A 24,127-nucleotide genomic window follows, 5' to 3' on the forward strand; every position below is an offset into this window, starting at 1 on the left:
TCAGATTATTTTGACGCCGAAGCTGTTATTCCTTCTGCATCTCATTGCTTCTGACCCAAACCTGACTGAAGATGAGGAGGATATTTGTAGGATAACCTTTTCCAAATTGCAGAAAAAAACATGCTCAGGCTCAGTGGCCCAGAGGGTCACACTAGCCCTTCCTCCCCCTCCCCCACTGCGTTCAGACTCTCTTCCATGTGTGAAATCACCCAGTAGGTTTAACGTGCAATCACTAGACCCATGAATTAAGAGACCACATGTCATCAAAACACCTGGAATATAAAAACTTTTGAAAGAAGTATGGTCGCAAAGTCCCTCGTTCCCAAATTTCCACCTAGAAAAGTACCTGTTTCTTGAGTATTTCATGGTAAATGTCAGAAAGGGTGGAGTAAGAAGTTTCCTTTAAAACAGTGGTTCTTGAAGTGCCGTCCCTGGACTAGCAGCAACAACATCACCTGGGAAGTTGTTAGAAATGCAGATTCTCTGGCTGAACCCAGACCTAATGAATCCAGAAACTCTGTGGGTGGGGCCCAGCCATGTGTTTTTATAAGCTCTCCAAGTAAATTTAATGTACACCCAATAAAAAATGTTCTCCTGCAGCTTCTGATGGAGAGAGATGTTCTGGCATTACAAGTGTCAACCTCAGGTGGCCTGGAGACACAGTCTGCCAGCCAGGGCCCATGGCACCCATGCAAAACACAATTTCTCAGAGGTTTCAGGGAATCAGACGAAAGGAAAATGGAATTGCCCCGAATCAAATTTATCAATTGAACCAACAGTAAGATACTTAACTTTCACTATGCATTTGCTTAATCCAAAGAACCTGCTAACTGATTTGGAGCAACTGGCAGATTAAAAATAAGAAGACAGTCTTATACTGCCACAGCCAAAAGAGACAAATATCCACAGGCCTTCTGCTTTCAGTTTAGCTTTTTCCCACTAGGAAATGTTCAAGTACATCATAATAGTCATTTCATTACAAGTTTGGTAGTTGCTACAAAGGATGCTGAATCAGACCTGTCTCTTTGCATATGGTTCACATTTTCTGTTTTACAAAGGAAGCACAAAGAAACAGAGGGAGGTGGGAATGAAGCCACAGGGTGAGAAGGTGCTGTGCCTTGGAGGGGATCCCAGTTGTCAGTGAAGCCTGAGGCAGTTCAAGATGGTTTTCTCAATAGATATAGAGCTTGAGAATGTGTTATGAAAAGGGGGTGGGGGTGGGGGTCTGCCAGAGGGAAATTATTTCAAGAATAGGGAACAAAATGAGAGTCTGAAACTTGGACTGTAAGAAAGTAGGGCTGAGAAAAGCAAAGAAATACAGCAAGTCCCTGTGCTTTATTTTACTGCCCCCCCCCCCTTTTTTAAAGTACATTTCGGAGAACACTGTGAACCATGAAATGCTCCCCACACAAAATTAAGGGAGGGTCCCATAGTTAAATAAGCTTAGGAATGCTAAAATGATCTCTTCCTCTTAGAGGTAAATCGTGAATTGATTTAAGGCTCTGAGATGTTCTGCAGTCAAGAAATCTTTTAATTTTAATTTTTTAACCCGATATTTCCAAAGTTATTTGGCAAGAGAACTCCTGCATGCCCAATAATTCTTAGTCAAATCTCGTGGAAAACCAACTGCACTCTTCACTATGTCAAAGTGGGAGAAGTAAAGGCATCGGGAACAGCCGCTTCATGTTCCAGGAGAGAAGAGAGGTGGGCATGAGCAGGAGGGACTGGTCTCCTAGGGAAGCAGGGAGCCCTTGGTAGGAGGGAGATCAAGAGTCTAACAACAAAGAAGCAACTTTGGGATGTGAGGTCCGACCCCTGTTAGAGACTCATCTTCCCACCTCCAAGAGCAGCCAAAGGAGAGCAAGCTGGCCAGGGGATGTGGCAGAGGCCCTCATGCCGACGCTGCCTCCTTGATTCGAATACCTATCTCATGCTACTCCCCCTCCCCCAAATTCCACCCCCCCAAAAGAGTTCCATTTGCTGGAGAATTACAGGCACGGAGATGCAATCAGTGCCCTCAGACACCAGCACTAGGAACAAGGCCTTTCTCAGTCTCCCTTCCAGGCCTGGGGGACTGCCACGTGTCACAGCTAGGTGCTGGCCATCAGGCTTCCTCTCAGTCTCTGGCCCTTGGTTTCCTCATTTGTAAAATGTTTGGGTTAGAGTGGTTTTCGCTACGGTTTTCTCCAGCTCTCTCTGTTCCAAAAGTTTACAAGAGCTCGGAGATTGGGATTCGAGTTCCTGTGCTGTTATGAACTAGCTGCGACATTTGAACCAGTAATCTCTGCTCCCTGTGCCTCTCCTGTAAGAGACGGGCACACAGGGCGACTCTGAGGCCCACATGAGAAAGTGCATAGCTCGTTGGTGGTGACTGAACAGCTGCTGTAAAAGTAGAAGGTGGCGTTCTCCATCTGTGGCGCGGCCCCTGTGGGTGCCCGCTGTCTGTGTGCATAGTCCGTGTGTCTCCTTTGTTTCCCTCAGGGCTTTCCTCCACGCAGTCCCCAGTCTGCTCCGCCCCGGGAGCTGGTATTTGCTCTGCTCTCCTCTACTCATTGCTCACTCAGCTGCATTTGCGGGGAGCGCTAGCCTCCCACATTCTGCCGGGTTTCCAGGAGTTGGGCTAAGGTTGAAGATTAACAGGCTTAAAATAATGTTAACTTTGTCTTAATTTGGACAGAGGTTGACCTGAAATATACCACTGGGCTGTTAACACAAAGGACTACAAGTCAAAAACCTTTAAGTATATGAGTCAGTGATGAACTTCACCTACCTAAGAATATACTGTTTTAAAGTACCTTTGGGAATACCAGTTACATTCAATAGGATGGCTAAGCAGGGTAACCTCACTCAGGTTGACGTACAAACACTTTTCTTTTTCTTTTTTCCTGGTTATATTTTTATATTTAATTAAATTTATTTGGACAACATTGGTTAATAGAAGCATAGGTTTCGAGTATACAATTCAACAGTACGTCATCTGTATATTGCATTGTGCGTTTACCACCTGAAGTTAAATTTCCTTCCATCGCCATATATTTGATCCCTTTTACCCTTGTCTACCTTCCCCATACAAACACTTTTTGTCTCTTATGAAGGCCCGTCAGTTTACATTTCAGCCTTCCTGGGATACTCTAGAGTGAGGTAGGAGCAAATTCCATGGTTCGTATTTGTACTTTTGGGACCAGAACAACCCCGAGTTTTGAGCGCTGCACAGTGAGATAGAAGCCCTGCTTTTTTCATAGATTAAGTCTGAGAGTTGATTAATTTGAGGCTGGGTGTGGGGAATTCGAATATTTATCTCATCCAAAGGAGATTACTTATTAATTCAAAAGAACAAATAAGGTTGCAAGGAAAGAATATAAACTAAACTAGGTAGAACTTACATCTTGATGCATATATGAACCATCAATTCTATAGAATTTACATCCTGGTCGCTTTTCTGCAAGAAGCCTTACTTTTCTGGCTGTAGTAGAACTATTGCTATATGAAAGCAAACTTCCTTTTCTTTCATTCAAACTTTTTCAAACTTTTTGCTGATTTCAGACTGCCCCTTCCATGGCAGCTGGTCAGAATAAGATGTTCTTTGGTTCCCATCAGAAAATCTGGCTGTGCCCATTTCGAGTGTATAGCTAGTTTGCTGAAAAATAACACAACGACAATAAATAGCATAGCTTAACTGGGCACTTACATGTGAACTAAGTGCTTTATTTACATTATCTAATTTAATCCTCTCAGCAACAGAGTGAGGTAGGTATTAGTATATCCTCTTTTTAAATAGACTTGGGCAGTTCGAGGCTTGGTTTGACCCAGAACCTTTCCGAGGCTGCTCAGTGGTGAAGTGGTGGGTGGGGTTGGTTAGTGACGGACGGTGGGCAGCAGTGAGACTCTACACTGCTGTCCGTCTCCGTGTAACTTCTTCTTCAAGAAGACACCTTGAAAACTCTCGAAGACGACTTACAGACATCTCTTTGATGGAGAATCAGGGATTAATGCACTCAGGGCTCTTTCAGCAAAGGGTAGTGACCACGCTGGGCACCTCCTGGGTTTCCTGCCGCCTGTGTCTGCCTTTGCTCGCCGCTGCCCCTCCCCTGCAGTGCGCCTGGGACAGGCGTGCCCGTGACTCTGTACTCCAGGCCTCTGAGGAACATGGCAGTGATTCCTCCTCTGGTTCCAGTTTTCTGCGACTTGGAAGCAGTGCGCAGCCCGAGGATTTTGTAATCTAGAGTCTATTCCTTGGAGTCTGGCTGAGGAAAATGCCGAGGGCCCTGGTGAGAAAGTGGTTATATTTGGGCCTGTGGGCCTGGCTGGGGGGCTGGGAGGCAGTGTCCCATGTCTACAGGTATACAGTGGATGCACCCAGTGAGCATGTGGTCCTTGGGACCCGCTGAGGCCAGAGGTCAGATTATATCCCCTGAAACAAAGCTTTGGGCTTAGGCTCTTACTCATGAATTTAGTTCTATCCCCACTAGGCTTGGTTGGGGCTCTGCATGCCTGGGAGGAGGGGGCTTTCCATCCAGCAGTTCTCCATGGCCTGCTTGACCACAGTGCTGGCTCTTGGAGGCAGCACAGGGCCAGAGGCACAGCCTCAGGTGCTGGACTTGGGCAGTACGGTCCTCAAGGAGAGGGAGGCCAGCCTTGGCCATGGGGCCTGGGGCCCAGGAGTAAGTCAGCGAGGCGGCACAGCCCCAGGCACAGCTTTCCCCTGAGGTGATTATTGGCCAAGGAGGAGAAAGCTGCCAGCCAGGTCTCATTAAAATGCTGTCACTGGCGAGAAATCGTCTCTAGGAACTATCCCCTGCAGGGCTGACAGAATCTGAAGGGGTAAACTCCAAGTTCCCAGCCACGCTTCCACCCAAGCCTCTAGAGGTTACTGGGGGAGCTGCGGCCCACGAGGAAGCCGGCTTGCCAGGTGTTTCTGACAGAGCTGAGAGCAGTCATTGCCGCAGCCGCCCTGTATCCTGCCGGCACCCATGCCAGGCCCTGGACTCACACTGTCTGTTTTCCTGGCCAGAGCCCTCCAGGTTTGGCCTTGCTGTCCCCATTTTATAGACAGGGCTCGAAGAGCTAAGTAATGTGCCTAGTTTGTAACTGGCTGGACCGGGATTCAAACTCAGGTCTGTCTGGGTTCCTTTCCATTTTACCATTACGCCCCCTCAGAAGTTAGCACTGACACAACCCAAGACGTGCATCTTGAGTTAGTGTCTGGGGCAGCAACCATGGCCATGGGGTGTAAACTGTCTTATGGAGTATGGCACTGAGGTAAAGGCATCGAATATCGTTTTCATGCATGGACGGGAGAGAGAAATGTCTCGTTTACATACAGACATCATACTGGGAGCAGCAAGATGCCCTCCATCTTGTTCTTGTCCTGATTTCTGGGGGTAGGTCCACAGTGAAACAGCTGGTCCTGGGGAAAAGCACACAAAAACAGAAGCCTTTCTGTAGCTTTTCGGACTGGCCAATGACTTTTGGATTTCACCCAGGCCATCAGATTTCTTTTTTACCTCTGTGCCCTTCAGGGTCCTTAGTACTCAGTTTGTATGTTATTACTGTCTGTCCTCAATTTCAACATGTCCTTGATCCCAAGAGGCACACTTTTTCACACTTTATTATCTGTACACACATCTCGTAAATGAAGTCTCCATTCAATGTGATGCAGCGGTTTTAATTGATGTTACATTTTTAGAATTGATGGAGACCAAGAACTGAGGAAATATAATAACTCATGCATTTATTCAGCTCATCAAGCATCTATAATAAATGCCAGGCATTTATTCTAGATGTCGGAATATGGAAATAACCAGTGTGCAGTCCCTTGTTTTAGGGAGGTTGCAGTCTGGGGACGGAGGAAGATAGACAAGATGGATCAATAGTTGTAGCTCGTTGTGATAAAGGCTCTGAATTTGGGAAACAGGATGTGTGGAGGGCCAGAGGAAGGAGGGCGAGGAGACAGGGAGGCTGGGACCACTTTGCTGAGAAGGTGTCTATGAAGAGGGTAGGGATACAAAAGGATCAAGAGTGGGCTTAGGATGGTTGGGAAGTGGTACTGTGGACAGATTGAATAGTTAGAGCAAACAACGTTTAGAACCATTAGAAAGTAGGATGTGCTTGTGAGCTTTACAGGGTTTGTTGTGGCTGGAATGGACAGTGTGTGTGGAGGCACAGGTGTAAAATGAGGCTGTGGGACTACAAAGGGGCGGATCATGGAAGACCTCAAGCAAATTTGCACCCACTAGAAAGCACTAGGGACCATGATTTCGAGCTTAATCTCCATCCTGAATCCTAAAGCAAATCAAACCACAGAGGGCTTTCAAGCAGGGGAGCAATGCCCTTATTTGTGTTTAGGAACTCTGTGTAGAAGGTGGATGGGAAGAGGATGACAGGGTGGGAGGAGATGACTAGAATGACAGCCATTGGCAGAGAAAGAATTACCCCAAATGAAGCAAAAGCCTCATTTTCATTTTATTATTCCCAGTCAGAGTAAAGGTGATCATAGAGGCTTGAGTAAGATCTCACAATCATGCAGGGCAGCTAGACCAGAACCTGTAGGCACGAGTGACCTTATTCTTACCTAAACCTCATCACATGTGCCCTCGTCCCAGGAGAGCCACCTGGTCAACAAGCAACCTGACTGTCTGAATAGATGCTGAGAAAACCCAGAGAAAGAAAAGCTTACCACTTATCTCTTCTTGTTAAAGAAGGATCACATCAACCTACAGTGGTGACATTCCAACTTGTACTTGCAAAATTCACCAATCAGAATTTTTTTACAATTATATAGGAGTGTATGCCAGTGTTTGGGGAAAAAATGTGTAGGTATTGGTGAAAACCATCACAGGAAAAACACAGTAGACGTATCTAAGGATAATATAAGGTAATCAGCATTAGAAATCAAAAGAAAGCGGATAAATTGCTGTGGTGTGCACAGGAATCACGCAGAAAACATAATGTTGTTGACTGATGGACCCACCTGCAAGAGATGCTTTGGGAACAGATGCTGGGGTGAGAGATGGAAGGAGCTCATCCATCATCCAGGGGATGATTTGACAGGGATGGGAGGTAACTATTGTTAGTGCAACTCGAGACTTACGGTTCTTTTCCCCTTGCAATTTCCCTGTACAGGTGCAGTGCCACACTTACACGGGGTACTGCTGGTGTGTCACCCCAGACGGGAAGCCCATCAGTGGCTCTTCTGTGCAGAATAAAACTCCTGTATGTTCAGGTACCGTAGGGAGGGGCGGGAAGAAAGAAAAGGGTTGGAGAGAGACCCCTTGGCTGTCTTCTGCATCTTGTGGGGGAATCTTTGACAGATTGATGGTGGCTCTGAGCTATCCCCCAGGCCAGGGAGGAGTCCGCTCAAACACACTTGCTCCATAGTCAGCAGGGTGATAGGATCAGTATCTGCCTATGCGTGTATATTGATTATTTTAAGTTTAGGTTTCCAGAGTATCAGCTGTAATCCCTGGAGTGCAGCATATATGTTTTTAGCTTGCATGCTCTGGTTGCTAGTAGCCCTCAGAGCATTTTATTGAGATGGGTTTCAAGACTGCACGGGAGCTCAACACCAAAGGCTGTGATGATTAATTAGTGATGTCTATCATGAGTACAGGAGGCCCATGAGCCAAATATTTTCCACCCCTGAATAATGTAATATAGAGTGATGGAAAACTTTCATAACAGAGGCCTTCAAATCTGGCTGTCATCTGTGGTGCCTGGGGAATGAAAAAACCCAGGCATCGAGGCCCCTCCTTGTCTATTTTGACGCAGTAGGTCTGGAGTGAGACTTGGAGTCCACAAGTTTATAAAGCTTCTCAGGTGGTTCTGATGATTAGACGACTTAGTGAACCACTGTGTCGTAGTGACACTCTAGGATGGTCCATGGCAAAAATTAAGTCCTTTCTATTTACAACTTTATAAGCACAGAGAAATTTTGCTCTTAGGTCAACTGCATGGGATTGTGGATTATGGATTTATACAAGCCCCACACTTTCCACTTCCATTAAGATGGTAAGGGACTCAAGAGTCAGTATCTTAATTCACTATGCAGCTCAGCCCTCATTCAAAAAACCCTGTCCCACAATTAGCTGCTTCATATTTCTCTGTATCTGTGTATATGAGTCTTATTTATTTACTTATTTTTAATTTTTAAGTTCAAGCAAAGCATGAAAACATTCTAAAACCTGTGGGAAATTCCAAAAGTTAGTAGTCTTGTTATCCTAACATTTTTATTTTTTCACAAAATATATTCATTTTTCTACTGGCTTTGCTATACAAAAGGAGAAGTAATTGGGAAGATCAGTAAGTATCTACATTAGGAAGTCAAGATTTGCAGGTCAAAAAGGAAAGCTTACTTTATTTGTGGTTTACATGGAGATGGGAAGCCTTACTTGGGATTGGTATGGGGACAGGGCCGGAACGAGCCCTCCTTGCAAAGGACCTGGAACGTTTCATTTAAAGCAAACAAATGCACTAGAAACAAGTCATGCAGGGTAAGATAATTGGACTCTCACAAAATTTGCTTACGGAGAAGGGACATAACATAGATTGAGAAAATACGGATATTTTCTTTTGTTGGTGGGACTGCCACAGATGACCTTCGGTGGGTGAGCTGGCGGTGCCCTGCCTGTGTGGGCTTCGTGGAGAAGACGTGTGCCACAGGGTCAGGAGCATAGGACAGGTATCCTGGCATACCGAGGGCAGAGCATTTGGCCAAACACACACACGGCCCCTTCCTGGAGGAACGGGCTGCATGTAGAAAATTGTTTCCATGCCTCAGACTATTTTGGCCCATTGAGTACAATTGGGCCAACAATTTTCTACTTAATGCAGATGGAAAATTGCTGATTTCCTGCCCTAACCAGCAAGAGATGTCAATCATTGCATTCATAGTAAGAGGGGGTTTGTTTTTGGTTGGCCCTACTGAGTGGATATGGCTCAGAACACGGAGTTGGTGGGAAGTGGGGAAGATGAAGAGCGGAGGTGAAGGGCAGCGTTTGGAATGTTTAATAAGGCAGTTGTATGAATGTGGAATTTTGTAAAAATCTGGTCAAGACTGTTGCCAGGGAACCTGGAAATCATGGTTCATCTTAACTGTACTGTGATATCAGTGACACTGACATTAAACAAACCCCACTCGACATGCACGTACATACTAACTTTGTATATAATGTCCCTAGATGTGTAAACTATATATACATGCATGTAACCATATGCTCTTAACATCAGGCTTCGCCAGCTCTTTGAAAGGAGCCAACCGCGATGCATTCTGAATGTCTATGTTTTTGTCTCCCCTCTCACTCAAGGTTCAGTCACTGACAAGCCCTTGAGCCAGGGTAACTCAGGAAGGAAAGGTGAGTAGAGTTTTATGCTTTATCAAAATGTTTGCTTCTAAAGCCATTCCAAGCAGGAATTCTTGGACAAGATGGAAGGATCTGGGGTTAAAGCTAAAAGTACCCCACAGAAAATCTCCATTCTTATTCTGTGTTTCCTCGCAGAAGCACTGGAGGTAAGTAAGGCTCATCGGTGATGTAGACAGAGCTCTCAGAATTTCTGAGGGAGGTCAGCGAGTACAGGGCATGGAGCTGGCAGGGACCCTGAGAATCTTGGTTCCTGGGAAGTTCAATCATCTCTTGGTGTAGCCAGCCTTGAACCAAGAAGGACGATGCAAGCAGGCGTACCCAGGCTGCCCTGACCCTCTTATTTTGGAAAAACATTCGAGCATTTTTTCCTTCATTGATTCTTACTAATAATTGTTCCAGCTCATCCGGATTCTCTTAAGTCTAGGCTGGCTTCATGGGCTTATGACCTGTGTAGTTGTTGTCATTAAATTCTGTTATTTTATCTCTGAACTTGTGTTTTATAAGTATGTAAAGTAGGTGGAACAATGAAGCATTAAGCAAAAGAAATACATGCAATATGCATATCCGGCCCCCATGTGCATATGGTTTTTGTGATGCATGCTACAAAGTTTTGATGGTATGCTTAGAATTTTAAGTTTTCTTTACGTAGAACAACTAAATAGCAAATTAAAAACCATGACAAGTCAAGAGAGAGACTATGGAAGAGAGGATAAAACTTTATGTTTTAATGTCTTTAATGATACTTTTCCCTGCTTTTTGAACAAAGGGCCTTGCATTTTTGTTTTAGTTCAGATTATGTTGCTAGCCCCTATTAAGGCATTTGTCTGAATGCTATTTAGTGGACCATCCACCATGAAGAATAGGTCTTGGAATATGCTGACCATAATTTCCAGTGAGGAAAGACGCTAAAATTCACCACTGCTCCTCCCCAGGATGACATACACACAGAGAGCTGTAGTTGCATGAGAAACAAGTGTCAGTTTCACTGCAGGAGCAAGCAATCCAGAATCCCCATTTTGGGCTCTCCGTTGGAACACAGACAAGGGACCTTGGCTGAGTTTGAGGCTTTCCATCTGAGTCTGGGCCTTGAGAACTTCATGCTCACAAAGAGTCCACGTGAAAGTTGGGTCTGCAGAGGATCAGTGTGAGGTGCACAGGTGTGTTCTCATGCCGTCACAGGGAGACCGAAGTGAGAGTCCCTGCACCTTGCCCCAGGTGCTTAGTCCATGAGGACAGGAAGAGGAGGCAAGTCGACCTTGTCTGAATGCAGGAGGTGAGAGTCTAGAGAACCCGCTGCCCCTAAATGCAGATGTTCCCAGAAGTGAAGTATGGTGACACCACCTACCCACTAGAAAACGCTAGGGACCAGATGGGCTGCTCCCCTTTCCGTGAGGAGGAATGAGGAAGTGGGTGAAAAGAAGGGAACACGTACCTTCCAGGTCCTTCCCAGCACAGAGGAGACAACCATGAGTATTGATGTTTCCCTTCTGGCTGGGAGAGTGGGCGGGGCGTGAGTGTTTCTTTCTGCGAAGACCTGAAATCCTCAATGTGATGAATGGCATGTGTCTCCAATTCATTAGGTTTGAAAGAAAGCTGCCTTCAGGTTTGCTTGTTGCAACCGAAGTCTTCAGAACATCACCTTTATTTCGGGTCATGAAGTCCTGGTGGTAGAAAAAAATTGGCAATCAGGCAAAACTGACCACCCAGATTTTCCCCACCAAAGGGAACTGAGTGAACAGTGCTGAATAAAGCGCCTATACCACGAAAGGCAACCATGGAGTTTGGGCTCTTAAACTGCACAGAAAAGTACTTTCCAGGTTGATGTGGCTTTGCAGCTCATGGATAACGATGAGAAACGACCAGCGGGCATGGCAGCTGGAAGAGGGCAGGGGACCCTGATCCCCCCAGGGATGATGCGGGGAACAGGGAGCTAGAGTCTGAAGCCTCATCTCAGAGATAAGTTGCCATCAATTCCCAGTGCTTTGCTTTCTTACCATAGATGGTTCCTTCCTCCCAGATGGTGGTGCCGAGGCTTTCTCTTTGGTTCAAAGGCTTGGGGCTGGGAGTGGGGAATGCTAGGGCTCACTTGCCCCTGAGACTTGACTTCTGCCCAGTGGGCTCTCTTTTCTTCTACTTTGTAGGATCAGCATAGGTGCTGATATTTTTCTCTTTGTCTGCCGTAGACGATTCAGTGAAAAGCAGGTTCAGGCCACCTGTAGAAAGGGCCACCTGAAGCCACACCTGTCCAGGAAGCTGGGGTTTGAATGGGGATAGGGTGTGAGAGGGCATTGGTAATATCCTGTGTCAGCCCACCGAGGTCCCTCTTTCAGCTGCCACTTAAGAATGGAATGTGCTCTGAGGGCAGCAGGTGGGAAGACACAAAGGCCCCTTGTCTGAGCTTGCGCCCACATGTGGGGTCTCCTAGAAGGCATCTCCTAGAGCTGGAGCTCACAGCCCTGGGGCCTGCTGCAGACAGATGCTAGGCTTGGACCCTTGTGTAGGATGAGGGGTATGCCCAGAAAGGAGGTGAGGTCAGAGGGCTGGGTGTGTGAGTGGAGGGGGTGGGTCGGCAGAGGAGGAGCAGACGCAGCCTGTTTTTTCCCCACCCTCTTGCTGTCTTGAACATGCTCCATTGACAGGCCTGGAGGGATCGGTTCTCTCTGCCTGGAAGGAATGAAAAGGCGTATTGTATAAAGATGGAGAGTCTGGTTGCCAGCCAGGAATTAGTCCTCCCAAGGAGAGGAGGAGAAAGGCAGACCAAGAGGAGGCTGGGGGAGGAGGCCCAGAGAGATAGCAGGAGGAAGGGAGGAGGGAGAGAGGCCAGGCAGTAGCAGGTCACTGCGGCCTTTTGGCAGCACAGAAGGCTTGGGTTGCTTTGGCTCCTGGGTCCACAGGTGTGGGGCCTGAGGGGAGAAGGGGGGTAAGGAGGGAGGGAGGTGCTGTTATCTTACTCAGATGCACGTGCTCCGGGAAGGGAGGAGGGTCAGAACTTCAGACTATTTAATCCCTTGGAATGTCCTTGCCTCGCTCTGATCTTTGGGCCCCTTGTGTTTCACGGACTCCTTTACGGGCACATGTGTGGTAATTAACGCATTCAGTGTAGGTCCTGGCCATGTGTTTGAGTTTCAAATATCCATTGATCTGGGACACTTGCATCCTGGCCACCCCTCCCCTCTTCTCCTTTGGTCCTCACCCTTGAAGAGAGAGGGAAGGGGGTCTGTGTGTTTTTGGAGGCAGATGGGGGTGGGAGTGCAGGACACACGTGCATCCACATGTGTTTCATTGATGCTACAGAGGAATATCAGAGGGAAGGGCCTCCAGCAGCCTCTTAAGCTCTATCTGTTGCCAAAACCGTTGAAAGCTGCAGAAGTTTAGGTAGAGATGACTTTTTGACTTCAACTAAAGTCATCCAAAGGAAGGTGACTGGGAAGCAAATGAGTTTAGAGATTATGAATTTACCCCAAGTGGTTTTTCCTGGCCGACCGAGCCTTGTGGATCTTCCCGAGGTGCCTCTTCTTGGAGTCTTAATGCTAGTGAATGTGGATGATTTAGGAGCTTCCAGGATAACCAGATGTAGTCAGGGACTGGTCCTGGGCCTCGCTGCTTGTGAGGTGCAGGAGAGAAGTTCTCAGCCTCTGGTAGGGTGATGGGGTATGGGGGAGTGGTGAAGGATGGTCACATGAGAGAATAATGAGAGAACACGTGTAAAATGATTTCTGGCAGTTAGTTCTCTGGGGGCTTTTTTCTTTTGAGCACCCGGGACCTTAACGATCCTGCAGTGATGCTTCGATAAATGGCAAGTGTACGCTTAGGGTCATTAGGAGTTTTCTGCAGTTTACTTTTTTCCAACTTGTAGGAGGTCTAGGAATTAGCTGTTTAAGGAAAGGGAGAAAAAAATGACATTCCCAGGCTTTGCTTACATTTTCTGCATGGGCTTCTGTATTTGTCAAGCCGGTCTTGGAGAGGGGCAGAACTTCCAAAACCTAACCCACCTTTAATTTGCAGAGACTTTTTTTTTTTTTTCCCATACCCTACTGGCTGCTCCACAGTATGTGCTCCAATTAGAGTGAGTCACAGTTATTTTTCTCCAAGGTTCCTCTCTGTCTTTCTTTTCAGAGTTTCTCATGGAGCCTGGTCTATGGGTTGGAACCAACTTGGAGAAATGGAGATGGGCAGCTGGTGACCTCTCTGGGTTGGCCACTGTGCACACTGGATTCCCCTGTAGAGAAGCATTCCCCTTCCGATACTGTGCCTGCTGACCAGAACTGCACCTAAGCAGCTCCAAACCCATGAGAGTCAGCTTTTTGTTCTCTGCGTGATGTTGCTACTGCTTTCTGGAGCCCCTGCCCTAGCCTGGCATGTCAGTATGGCGGCTTTGCAGAGACCAGTTGCAAAGGGTGTGATGAGTGTGCCTGAGTGCTCATGCATATGCACCATGTCTTCCTGCTTCCCACATTGAAGTACTCCCCCAGCTTGGCTCCATCTACTAAAACCCCTCGGTCCCTATTCTAGGGTCTGCAAAAGAAAGTTTATGCATGGAAGATGCTAAACTAAGAGTTTGAATCCCTGCCATATCCCCAACTTGCAAGGACTGAAGAGGAAATGGGGTTTTCGTATCTGGAAAAGCCTCCTAGTCATAGATTCTTTTGAGTCCCTGATGTTATTAGTAACCATTGGTGTTTTCTACTTGATTCTCTTATTCTTTGATTCGATGAATATTCGAGAACTTCCTATGAGCCAGGAACAAGTAAATAGGAGTCCTGGCATCGCCTCGTGGAGCTCACATTCTAATAGTTCTTAGTCTCTCCTTGTACAGTTATCTGCAGGTGGAGGGACAGCCTCCGAGGGGAGTGCAGACTTCTAGATCCTGGGAAACTGTCACCTCTGTCGGGGATAGAAGCAGGCGGATCCTCCAAATAGCCCTTGTTGTTAGCTCCCATGGCCAGAGCCTCTAAGGAAAGACCCTTGGAGGAGGCTGCCTGGGATGAGCATGGCCCACTGGCAGGTGTTTGGTCCCTCTGCCTGGTGTCCTTGTTGGGCTCCCGAAGTTCAGGTGAGATGGCTCAGAGCTCATCAGGCCACTGAGAATATGTTCACTTGCTCACTGTTTCTTGACTGAGTTCAGTTCCAGCAATTTGAAAGGAGGCAGGGATTTTGGCATGTGGCTGGAAAGGCCTCAACCCCTGTCTCCAGCTCAAGGCTCCATATAGCTCCCCTGGTAAAGGCTGAGGAATTGTCACTTTGGGGTCTTGTTGCACCAATTCTGTGCCTGCTGAAAGAAAGCTGTGAGATTCAAGGACTGCTTATTCTAAAATTTATAGGGAAAGGCAATAAAACTAGAAGAGCTAAAACAATTTTAAAAGAGAAAAACAAAGTTAGAGATATTACTCTATCTGATTTTTAAAAACAAAGATCTCTAATTTTTTACTTCGTCGTGACCCTTCATGAATTTTCAGTTCATGCTTCCATTTGTTCTTCAGGAACATATGCTGTGATTCCTCCCTTTTAAATGCTTATTTCATTTTCTTTTTTAAAAAAGTGACTTAATTTTGAGAGCGGTTTTAAGTTCACAGCAAAATTAAGAAGGCACAGAGATTTTCCATGTACCTCCTGTCTCCATTCTCAACATCTCACCATAGTGGCACAGACAGTGAACCTACTTGACACATCATTGTCACCCAAAGTCCATAGTTTACACTGGGTTCACTCTTGGTGTACATTCTATGGGAATGGACAAATGTGTAATGACATGTATCTACCATTACAGCATCATACAAAGTATTTTCATTGTCCCAAATTCTCTGTGCTCCACCTAGTCATCCCTTTCCATCCACCCATCCCCATCCCCTGGCAACCACTAGTCTTTTTACTGTCTCCATAATTTTGCCTTTTTCAGAATGCCACATAGTTGAAATCATAATACTCTGTTTAATTTTAAAACTTATGCTGCAGTAATCAAGACGGTCTGGTAATGGCTAAGGGATAGACACATTGATAGGTGAAACAGTATAGAGAACCCAGAAATAGGCCTACTACACAAGTATGGAAAAGCAGTTCAGTGGAGGAAGGACATTACTTTCCATAAATGATGCTGTAGCCATTGGACATTCATAGGCAAAAGTAAAACCCCGAAGACCCTCACACCTTACACAAAAGTTAACTCAAAATAGATCTTGGAGTTAAATGTGACATGTAAAGCTATTAAAAGTTTTAGGAAAAAACATAGGACAAAATCTTCAGAACCTATAGCTAGGTAAACCTAGCGCTTTGTCGTCTTAGAACAACAAACACATGATCCAAAAAAGTTTTTTTAATTGCTAAATTGTTGGACTTAATCAAATTTAAAAACGTGCACTGTGAAAATCCTGTTAAGAGAATGAAAAAACTACAGACTAACAGAAAGTACTTACAAATCACACATCTGACATAGGATTTATATCTAGACCATACAGAAAACTCTCAAAAACTCTACAGTTGAAAAACAATTAAGTTTAAAAATGGACAAAATACACAAATAGACATTATACCAAAGCACATAAGGAGGGGGCAAATAAACACACAAAAAGGTGTTCAATATCAATAGTCATAAAAAAAAAATTATGACCAAGATAGGATATCACTACACCTCTATTAGAAGAACAAAAATTAAAAAATAGCGACAATACCAAATGCTGGTGAGGCCAAGGACAAACTGGATCTTTCATACATTCTTGGTAAGGAATGTAAAATAATAATACCACTCTAAAAAAACTTTGTCAATTTATTTAAAAAAGGAAACAAAGAAATGTATACTTACCAAATAATCTAGCAGTTACCCTTATTCCAGAGAATTGAAAACTTATGTCCACACAAAAACCTGCACATGGGTGGTCACGGCAGCTCTATCTGTATTAGCCAATGCTGGAAACAACCCAAAGGTGGAAATAGCCAAAGATGGAAACAAGCCAAAGAGATCCTTCAATGCGTGGAACGAACTGTGGTGCATCCGTACCATGGAATGCTACTCAGTATTAAAAAGGGACAAATGGCGGCTATCTGCAGCAACAACTCGGATGGATCCCACGGGCATTGCGCAAAGTAAAAAAGGCCAATCTCAAAAGATCATATGCTGCATGATTCCATTTATATAACATTTCAGAAATTAAAAATTATAGAGATGGAGGTAGTGGTTGACAGGGGCGATTGATGGGGTACAGGACGGGAAGTGTGATTTTAAAGGTGTAGCACGAGGGAGGTCCTTGTGGTGATGGAATAGTTCTACATCTTGCTTGTAGTGGTGGTTACACAAATTTGCACATAAAATTGCATAGAAATTGTATAAAACCACACACACACACACACACACACACAGTTGAGTACAGGTAAAACTAGTGGAATGTGAATAAGGTCCATGAATTATGCTAACGTGAATTTCCTGATTTCGATATTGTACTATAATGATGCTACTTATACAATTATAAGTTACCTATATAATTATCTTAATTATAAAGATGTTATCATTGGGGCAAACTGGATGAAGGGTACATAGGACTCATCTTCATTATTTTTGCACCTTCCTATGAATCTATAATCATTTCAAAATAAAAAGTTAAAAAAAATAGCACAGTCTTCTGTGTAAATCCAGCCCTGAACTGATTCTTCTGCTACTTGTACACCTCCTTGTCTCCTTTTTGCTCCTCCCCTCCCCTCCCCCTCCCTCCCCTCCCCCTCCTTGTCCTCCTCCTCTTCCTCTTGCTCTTACTCAGGCGAATGTGGAGCTTGAGGATGTGGGCATTTGCTTGCCAAAAGACAGCTTTAAGTTTGTTTTCACCTCTTTTGGGAGTGAGTGAGCAAGTGGGTAGATGGAATGTAAAAGCATTGATCTCTTGTTCTGGAAAGGACTGAAGGGGCCTGATAGCTTCTACTCTCACAGGTCAGAGTCAGGATAGCTCATGGTACATTTCTGAGCATCGATGATTATGGGACATGCATCTCAGGAAATACTGAGGTTGACTGACATCCCATCCTCCTCCTGGTATTATTTGGGCCAGATTCTTAAGGGACTTCTGCAAATAGGCACAGTTTTCTCCCTGTGATGCCCAGAGTAAGTGTTTGCCACTTCCACACTGGGTACCCGAGTCACATGTGGGTCTGGCTTAAATGTGGCCCCTTCAAAAGCACTTCTACCAGGCTGAAGTTTATCTCCATGCCTTTCAAAAAGGTGGCCAGTGGCAGCCGAAAAGAATATGAGAGGGAGGCTGGACCAGTGATGGACATGATCCGGGCAGAGCCCAAGAATTGAAGGGGACTTGGGATCATTGAGGGACCTTCCAAACGTTAGGATGGGGTTGCAGTTTCTTTTTTCCTTATTCTCCAAGGCTCCTTAGTCTGGGAGACCCCAAGAGATGCCATTAATACGGATTCCTCCTCTGGCCCCTTTGACACATTTGCTTTTGAAGGACCTGGAAGAGAAAGCTCTTTGTATGTGGTCAGAATAAACTCATTGTACACCCAAACAATTAACTCCTCAATGGACTTGCCAGACCCTTGAAAGGCTGGGCCCTGCTTCTCTGGACTTCTTGGGCTCTATTCAGTCCCTCAAGCACACCAATGTTTTTGGGTTTTTGTTTTGTTTTGTTTGTTATTCTGAAAAGTCTTTCCCTGAGAATTGTCAGAGCGGATCAACATTGTCCTCAGCCCAGCATTTATCTCCACTTGCCAGTGAATGTCAATCAGGAATCAAAAAGCCAAACAGAGGAGGCTTTGAACGGTGTCATCGGGGGTCGAAGTGACTTCCAGCTGTCTGTGCCTGGGCCAGGCCTTCTTGCAGGACAAGAAATTGTGCTGTCACAAAAACCCACTGTCTGTATAGGCTCCCAGAGCCTGTGTGGGGGCTGTGACTCTCTGGAGCTGCACCTGCAAGGAGGCGCAGCGTAGCGGGCGGCCGGGGAAACTCGGAAGGCCAAACACCATGGCTCTGGCGCTGGGCGGTTTCCAAGGCTGCTCACTGCCTTTGGGGCCTTGAGCAAATCGCTTTCTTACTGAAACTCAATCTCTTTTTATTGACCTGGGGATTCCTCTGCCCTGGCTGGTAGTGAGAAAAGATGAGAAAAGCCACCTGCCAGAAACTTTTGAGTGTTATTATTGTTCATCTTGACATCATTCTTGAGAAATTCTCTCGTTTGCCTTGTTTGTTTGTTTGTTTGTTTATTTTATGTTTTGAAATTTACCTTTTTCTCCCTGGAAGAAAAATGCAAATCTTCGAATTGGCTTTTTTCACTGTTCTGTCCACCTCCCCTTGGTCCGGAAGCATGTTGGTATCAAAGAGAAATAAAGTCTTACTATTTGAGGTTCAAAAGAATCACCAAGAGTAGGAGTCAGGCATCAAATTATCATGTGCATATATGTAAACTGAGATTTGGATATATATATATATTAAATATACAGAAAAATCTCCTTGAGTTAAGGATCACTCAAATAATCTAGCAGCTGCTGCCCGATGATTTATCTGTGATGATTTTGGCATACCTCTCCTTTCATTTGAATACCTTTATCGAAGTGTAATTATATACCATAAAATTTACTCACCATAAATGTACAATTCAATGAATTTAGTACATTTCTGGAGTTGTGCAACTACTTCCAGAGAATAGTTCCATCGCCCCAAAAAGAAACCTTGTACCCATTTCTGGTTATACCCCACTGCCACCCCCAGCCCTGCCTCTATAGATTTACCTTTACTAGGCATTTCATATAAATGGACTCATGCATTAAGTATATTCATACATGGCTTCTTTCATTTAGTATAATGTTTTTGAGGTTTATCTATATAGTCATATGGATTAGTAATTTATTCCTTTTAACTGCTGAATAATATTCCATTATATGGCGATATCACAATTTGTTTATTAACCAGTTGACAGACATTTGGATTGTTAACCAGTTTGGGGCTGGGGATAATGCTGCTATGAATATTTGTACACATGTCTTTGGGTGGACATGTTTTTATTTTTCTTGGATAGATTCCCAGGAGTGCAATTTCTGGGTCGAATGATAAGATTATGTTTAAGTTTTTAAAGAAATTACCAAACTCTTTTCCAAAGCGGCTACCGAATTTTGCATTCCTGTCATCAGTGAATGAGGGTTTTAGTTTCTCTACATCCTTGGCCACACTCGGTATTGTCCATTGAAAAAGTTTTACCCATCTACTAGCTATAGAGTGGTATCTCATTATGGTTTTAATTTGTGTTTTCCTAATAACTAATGACATTGAGCATCTTTTCATGTATTTATTAGCCATCTGCACATCTTCTTTGACGAAATGTCGATTAAAATATTCCGTCCATTTTAAAATCAGGTTGTTTCTCTTCTTATTGAGTTGTAAGGTTTATTTTATTTTTTAATTTAAAAACTTTGATAGGATTTTAATTTTGCAAATTCAATTTTAAAATTAAGCTATTGGTTAAGATGGTTTAATACTATTATACTTCCTAAAGCCTTTTATTCCCATACTATGTCCTGAGGCTGGGGAGGCAGGCGTCTTTCATTTTTAGAAGAGGATAGCACTGCCCAGAAAAGAAAAGTGAGGGATCCAGTTTACCAACTTATTGCATACAATGCCTGGATCTGGAGTGTGACTCCGTTGGAGACTGGGAGGCCAGGGGCACATGTGGCAGCTTTTCTCTCTCCCCAAGGCCTAGTGTGGGGCCTGGTGTTGCCCAAAGCTTGCCAGGAGGCATAACTGATGTGGACCTTGGACCCAGGCCTTGGACCTATTTGGTGGAAGGGAGCGCTTGTTTGTTGAGTTGGAAGCCATGTGCCCAGGTGCCCGGAGATGATGGTCAGAGGGTCCTGTTGGCTTTGGCTGGGCTTCCCAACCTTTGGGCATGCTGGGTTTCACAGGTGGCTCTCCTGGCAGCAGGGAACCTTGTCTTTTCTCACTTCATAAAGATTTCCATCTAGGGCCTCCCTTGAGGCAGTGCAGCTGTCTCTCTTCCCCCTCGGTGACCCTACCCCGCAGGCAGATTCACTGCCTGCACGTGGCTTCATGCTCTGTGGGCTTCTGGGTCTGCATCTGGATAATCGTGGAGGCCCTTGACCCGCAGAAGTGCAAAACTCCCCTAGGGGACCAGAAACCTTTCTTCTTCTTTCTGAGCAACAGACATTATTTTCTGACTGCTGGACCAGATGGGCTGTCCCAGACTCTCATCTGGATGGTGGGAGAAATAAACAGCATGTTTTTTGTTGTCCTACGAGAGAGATACTGCTCTTGGGATATGGGAGGATTTTAATTGAATATTAAAATGTTACATAAGCCATTTTTCACTTGGGTTCTCATCCAGAATTGTCCCTCTGGCAATATTTGATTTCTTACTTTCCCTTTGTTACCTTTAAGACTCCTAAGATGCAGCCCCCCTGTGCGAGGAGGCTGAGCGCACTGTGCTGGCCTATCTAAACTGTGAACTCTGCATCCGGCAGGAGCAACCAAATGTGCACGGCAGCTGCCAAAAGACTTCATTCAGTGGCTCATTGAAGTCAATGGGAAGAGGTGTTAATAGAGTCAGGGGAAGTGATGCTATTTAAAAAATGACATTGTGTGGCTCGGCTCTGTGTTTGTTCTCCCTCAGCGACTTCCAGATCCAACTTACCCAGCTTGGCATCCACAGTGTTCTGGACTCCAGTGTGCGGCAAATAAGATACCCAGAGCAGTTACTCGCCTCTTCCTGCTACGTTTTATTCCTTGGGATAATTGTCCAATAGTTCAGGATCACCTTGGCCCCTGTGGGAGCCGGATCTTGATGTTAGCACATGAGAACAATAGCAGGGTCAGGTATCACACAACTGTCGGGCTACTGGCCTCAGCCTCCAGCCAGGGTTAGGGTCTCTAATCTTAAGAATCCAAGAGTGAGGTGTTGGCTCAGAAAGGGATCAGGACTCTACTCTTTTTCGCTCTGTTGATAAGATGCAGGGATGTCAGCCAAAGGTTCTGAGAGCTCCAAATGGTGCAGGGTTGTTATTATTGATGATCTAACTGGCTCCGCAGAAATTGTATGAGAACTTGCATTCTCTATAAATTGTTAATACTCAGAGAGTATAGGGTTGGGCTCTAAAAGACCTCTGGGAGTCTTGGGAAGAGAAGGATAGTGTAATCAGGAAACTGCCTAAGACCACGGTACCCTCCTCCTCCCCCTCCCCTCCCCCCCACCCAAAGAAAAGAGACTTCTCTAAACTATGCATGCTCGATGGAAGTGGAGATACCTGCTCCCAGCTTTCACCAAGGAGGCAAAAATTGGTTCTTGGGTTCTCGGAGGTGGAGCAAAAGAACTCTTGCTCTTTTTATATATAAAGCACAGATATACATACAGTTCATAAACAGATAATACAGTGCATCTGTTTCCTTAGGAAGGTGGTTATGAGAAAAGTGTCTAAAAATGCTCCTTAGGTGAGCAATAATGAAAAAAAATTCAAAAACACTACTTTTAAGGTTTTATTTGATGAAAATAACTGAGTCTTGAAAGGTAGGTAAAGTCTACACTCACTTCTAACCTGCAGAGGTTCTTGCTCTGCAGAGAGACCTGCCAACCCTTTTGGGATGAAAATATTAGGACTGTGTTACCGGAAACTCCCTCCTCCTCCCATCCTCTGTGCTAGAACTTTGAACGCAAATCCATGGTGCAATTTCCCATGTCCCCATCCGTTTTATTCGCCCTTACCTTTCACAGAGAATTGGGGTACATGGTGTTTCACAGTTACACATGTTCTAAGAATTCCTAACTCTCTCTAGTTCAGCATGCTGGAGAGAGAGCGATCCTTTTTGCTTCTCTTCTTTTTTATTTTTTTTTATTTAACTTATTTATTAAATTTTCTTTTAGTTTTTCAATTACAGTTGATATACAACATTACATTAGTTTCAGTGCACAACGTAGTGATTAGACATGTATTTAACTTGCGAAATGGTCACCCTGGGAAGTCTCGTACCCACCTGACACCGTACAGAATTATTACAGTATTATTGACTATATTCTTATGCTTCACATTCCTGTGATTATTATTATTATTTTTTTTTTTAATGAGGATGGAGAAATAGCTAGGAGTTTGGGAGGGAACAGCGCCACGGTCTTGTGTTCCTTAAGTTCTTCAATGAGGGCCACTAGAAAGGCACTGGGCTAGAACCTTCCACGCAGGGCAGGAAGAAAGTGGTGACGCCAGAACTGGATGCCACAGTGTGTGTTGACCTCGTCCTCTCAGGCCGGGCCCAAACTCTGGGATTCTGGGGAAAACAGTCTTCCCAGCTTTCGTGTGAGGAGGAGCAAGAGCCGGCAGTCATGCTGCTACGCTCGCTCGGTTTGATGAGGAAGGGCCCTCCCTGACAACCTAGCTCCCTTTTGTTCCTCCCTTGGAAGAGCGAGCGCACACCTGGATTTGTCTTACTCTTGGTGTCTCTCTGTGGTTCTCTTTTCCTTCTTGTTCTTTTCTTCTTTCTTTTCTTTCTCTTTGGTCCCTTCACTGGGACTTGGCCGGGCCATGTGCAAACCCAAACCATTCAACAGTGCTGGAGAGTAGATAGTATTTACCTCAATAATGGTAGTCTCTTTTCGATTTTTTTTAACCCTCAATTCAGATGACGGGTCTAAGCCGACACCCACGATGGAGACGCAGCCCGTGTTCGACGGGGATGGTAAGTTCTGGTATTACTTCCGACCCACATCCTCCACTTGTTTTCAGATTTGGGGGAGGTCTTTCCTTCGGATGTTTGTTTAAGCTCTATTATTATTATTTTTTCTTTTTTAATTTTAATTTTTCCCAGTTTAAGCAGGGTTGTTTTAACCTTTTAAAAAATGCAAACCCTCCCAGGAACTGGTACACTCTTCAGTTCTGGAAAGGCCCTGTGTTCTTGCCAGGCTTCCTGGCTGGCTGCTGAGGTCCAACAATAACACAGCCTGGACAGACCCTTTGAGCTGCCAAGACTGAGGAGCCATGGCTGAGAAAGACAGTCAGGCCAGCATTGTCCCTTCGGTCAATGAAGGGGCAGCACCTACAAATTCCTGCTCTGTGCCCGGCATTGTGCTGGGCCTTGGGAGAACAAAGGGGAAATAGATGAGATGAAGCCTTTGCTCTCAAAACAGCAGCTACTACTGGAGAGCTCTTTGTGCTAATTATATAATTTTAACTTTTGTTTTGGTAGACATTTAGGAAAGAAAGCGATCACAGTGGTCTGGGAAAAGATTCTGTGAAGAGAAATGACTTGAGCTGCATCTTGAAAGTGGGGAGGAAGAATTAGGGCATTCCAGGCAGGAAACTGGCTTGGTTAAGTTGTAGGAACCTTGAGAACTGAGTCAAAATATTTAGGAGAGGAGAAATTCTAGGTCAAGAGAAATAGTGCTGGGCGGTGGCAAAAGAGAGGATGGATGACCCTGGAGGTGCAAGGAGTGTACAGGGGGAGCTCAGGGTGTGGAAGGCTGGCCCCGATTTGAGTCTGAACTACTCAGGGCTTGTATTTTTCACTGTGTTTTGCTAAGCCCTCCAGGTTCCCATGAGCAGGAGCAGGAAACTTGGCACAGTGCCGAGTCTTACAATGTGATTCAGCTCTCAGTGCAATATGCAGCAACCTTTTAGCAGCTTTCAGGCGAGTGTATACAGACTGGATCATGAAACTAGACAGTGAGATAGAGGAATTCAAGAGAAATTATATCACCAGTTGGTGCTGTGGCTAGGGATGTCCGTCACACAGGCTCAGCTCCAGATGGATTGAAAGGTGGGTTAGCCTTTGCAACTGACATTTAGTGGAA

General features: G+C 45.1%; 1 protein-coding gene across 8 annotated transcripts in view; it reads left to right on the forward strand.

Moving 5' to 3' along the window:
* The window catches only part of SMOC1 (SPARC related modular calcium binding 1), a 133,093-nt gene that overhangs the window by 75,050 nt on the left and 33,916 nt on the right, over window positions 1–24,127 (forward strand). For 5 of the 8 annotated variants that reach the window (XM_036238611.1, XM_016131270.2, XM_016131271.2 and 2 more), the window contains exons 4-6: window positions 7,123–7,222; window positions 9,303–9,350; window positions 22,927–23,016. In XM_036238611.1, coding sequence (XP_036094504.1) covers window positions 7,123–7,222; window positions 9,303–9,350; window positions 22,927–23,016 — 238 coding nt within the window. The remainder of the gene's footprint in view (window positions 1–7,122; window positions 7,223–9,302; window positions 9,351–22,926; window positions 23,017–24,127) is intronic. The other 3 variants (XM_016131272.2, XM_016131275.2, XM_016131276.2) reach the window with 1 other exon arrangement.

This window comes from Rousettus aegyptiacus, unplaced genomic scaffold (assembly GCF_014176215.1).
Source record: "Rousettus aegyptiacus isolate mRouAeg1 unplaced genomic scaffold, mRouAeg1.p scaffold_m13_p_3, whole genome shotgun sequence".
In the NCBI taxonomy this organism is placed as follows: Eukaryota; Metazoa; Chordata; class Mammalia; order Chiroptera; family Pteropodidae; genus Rousettus; species Rousettus aegyptiacus.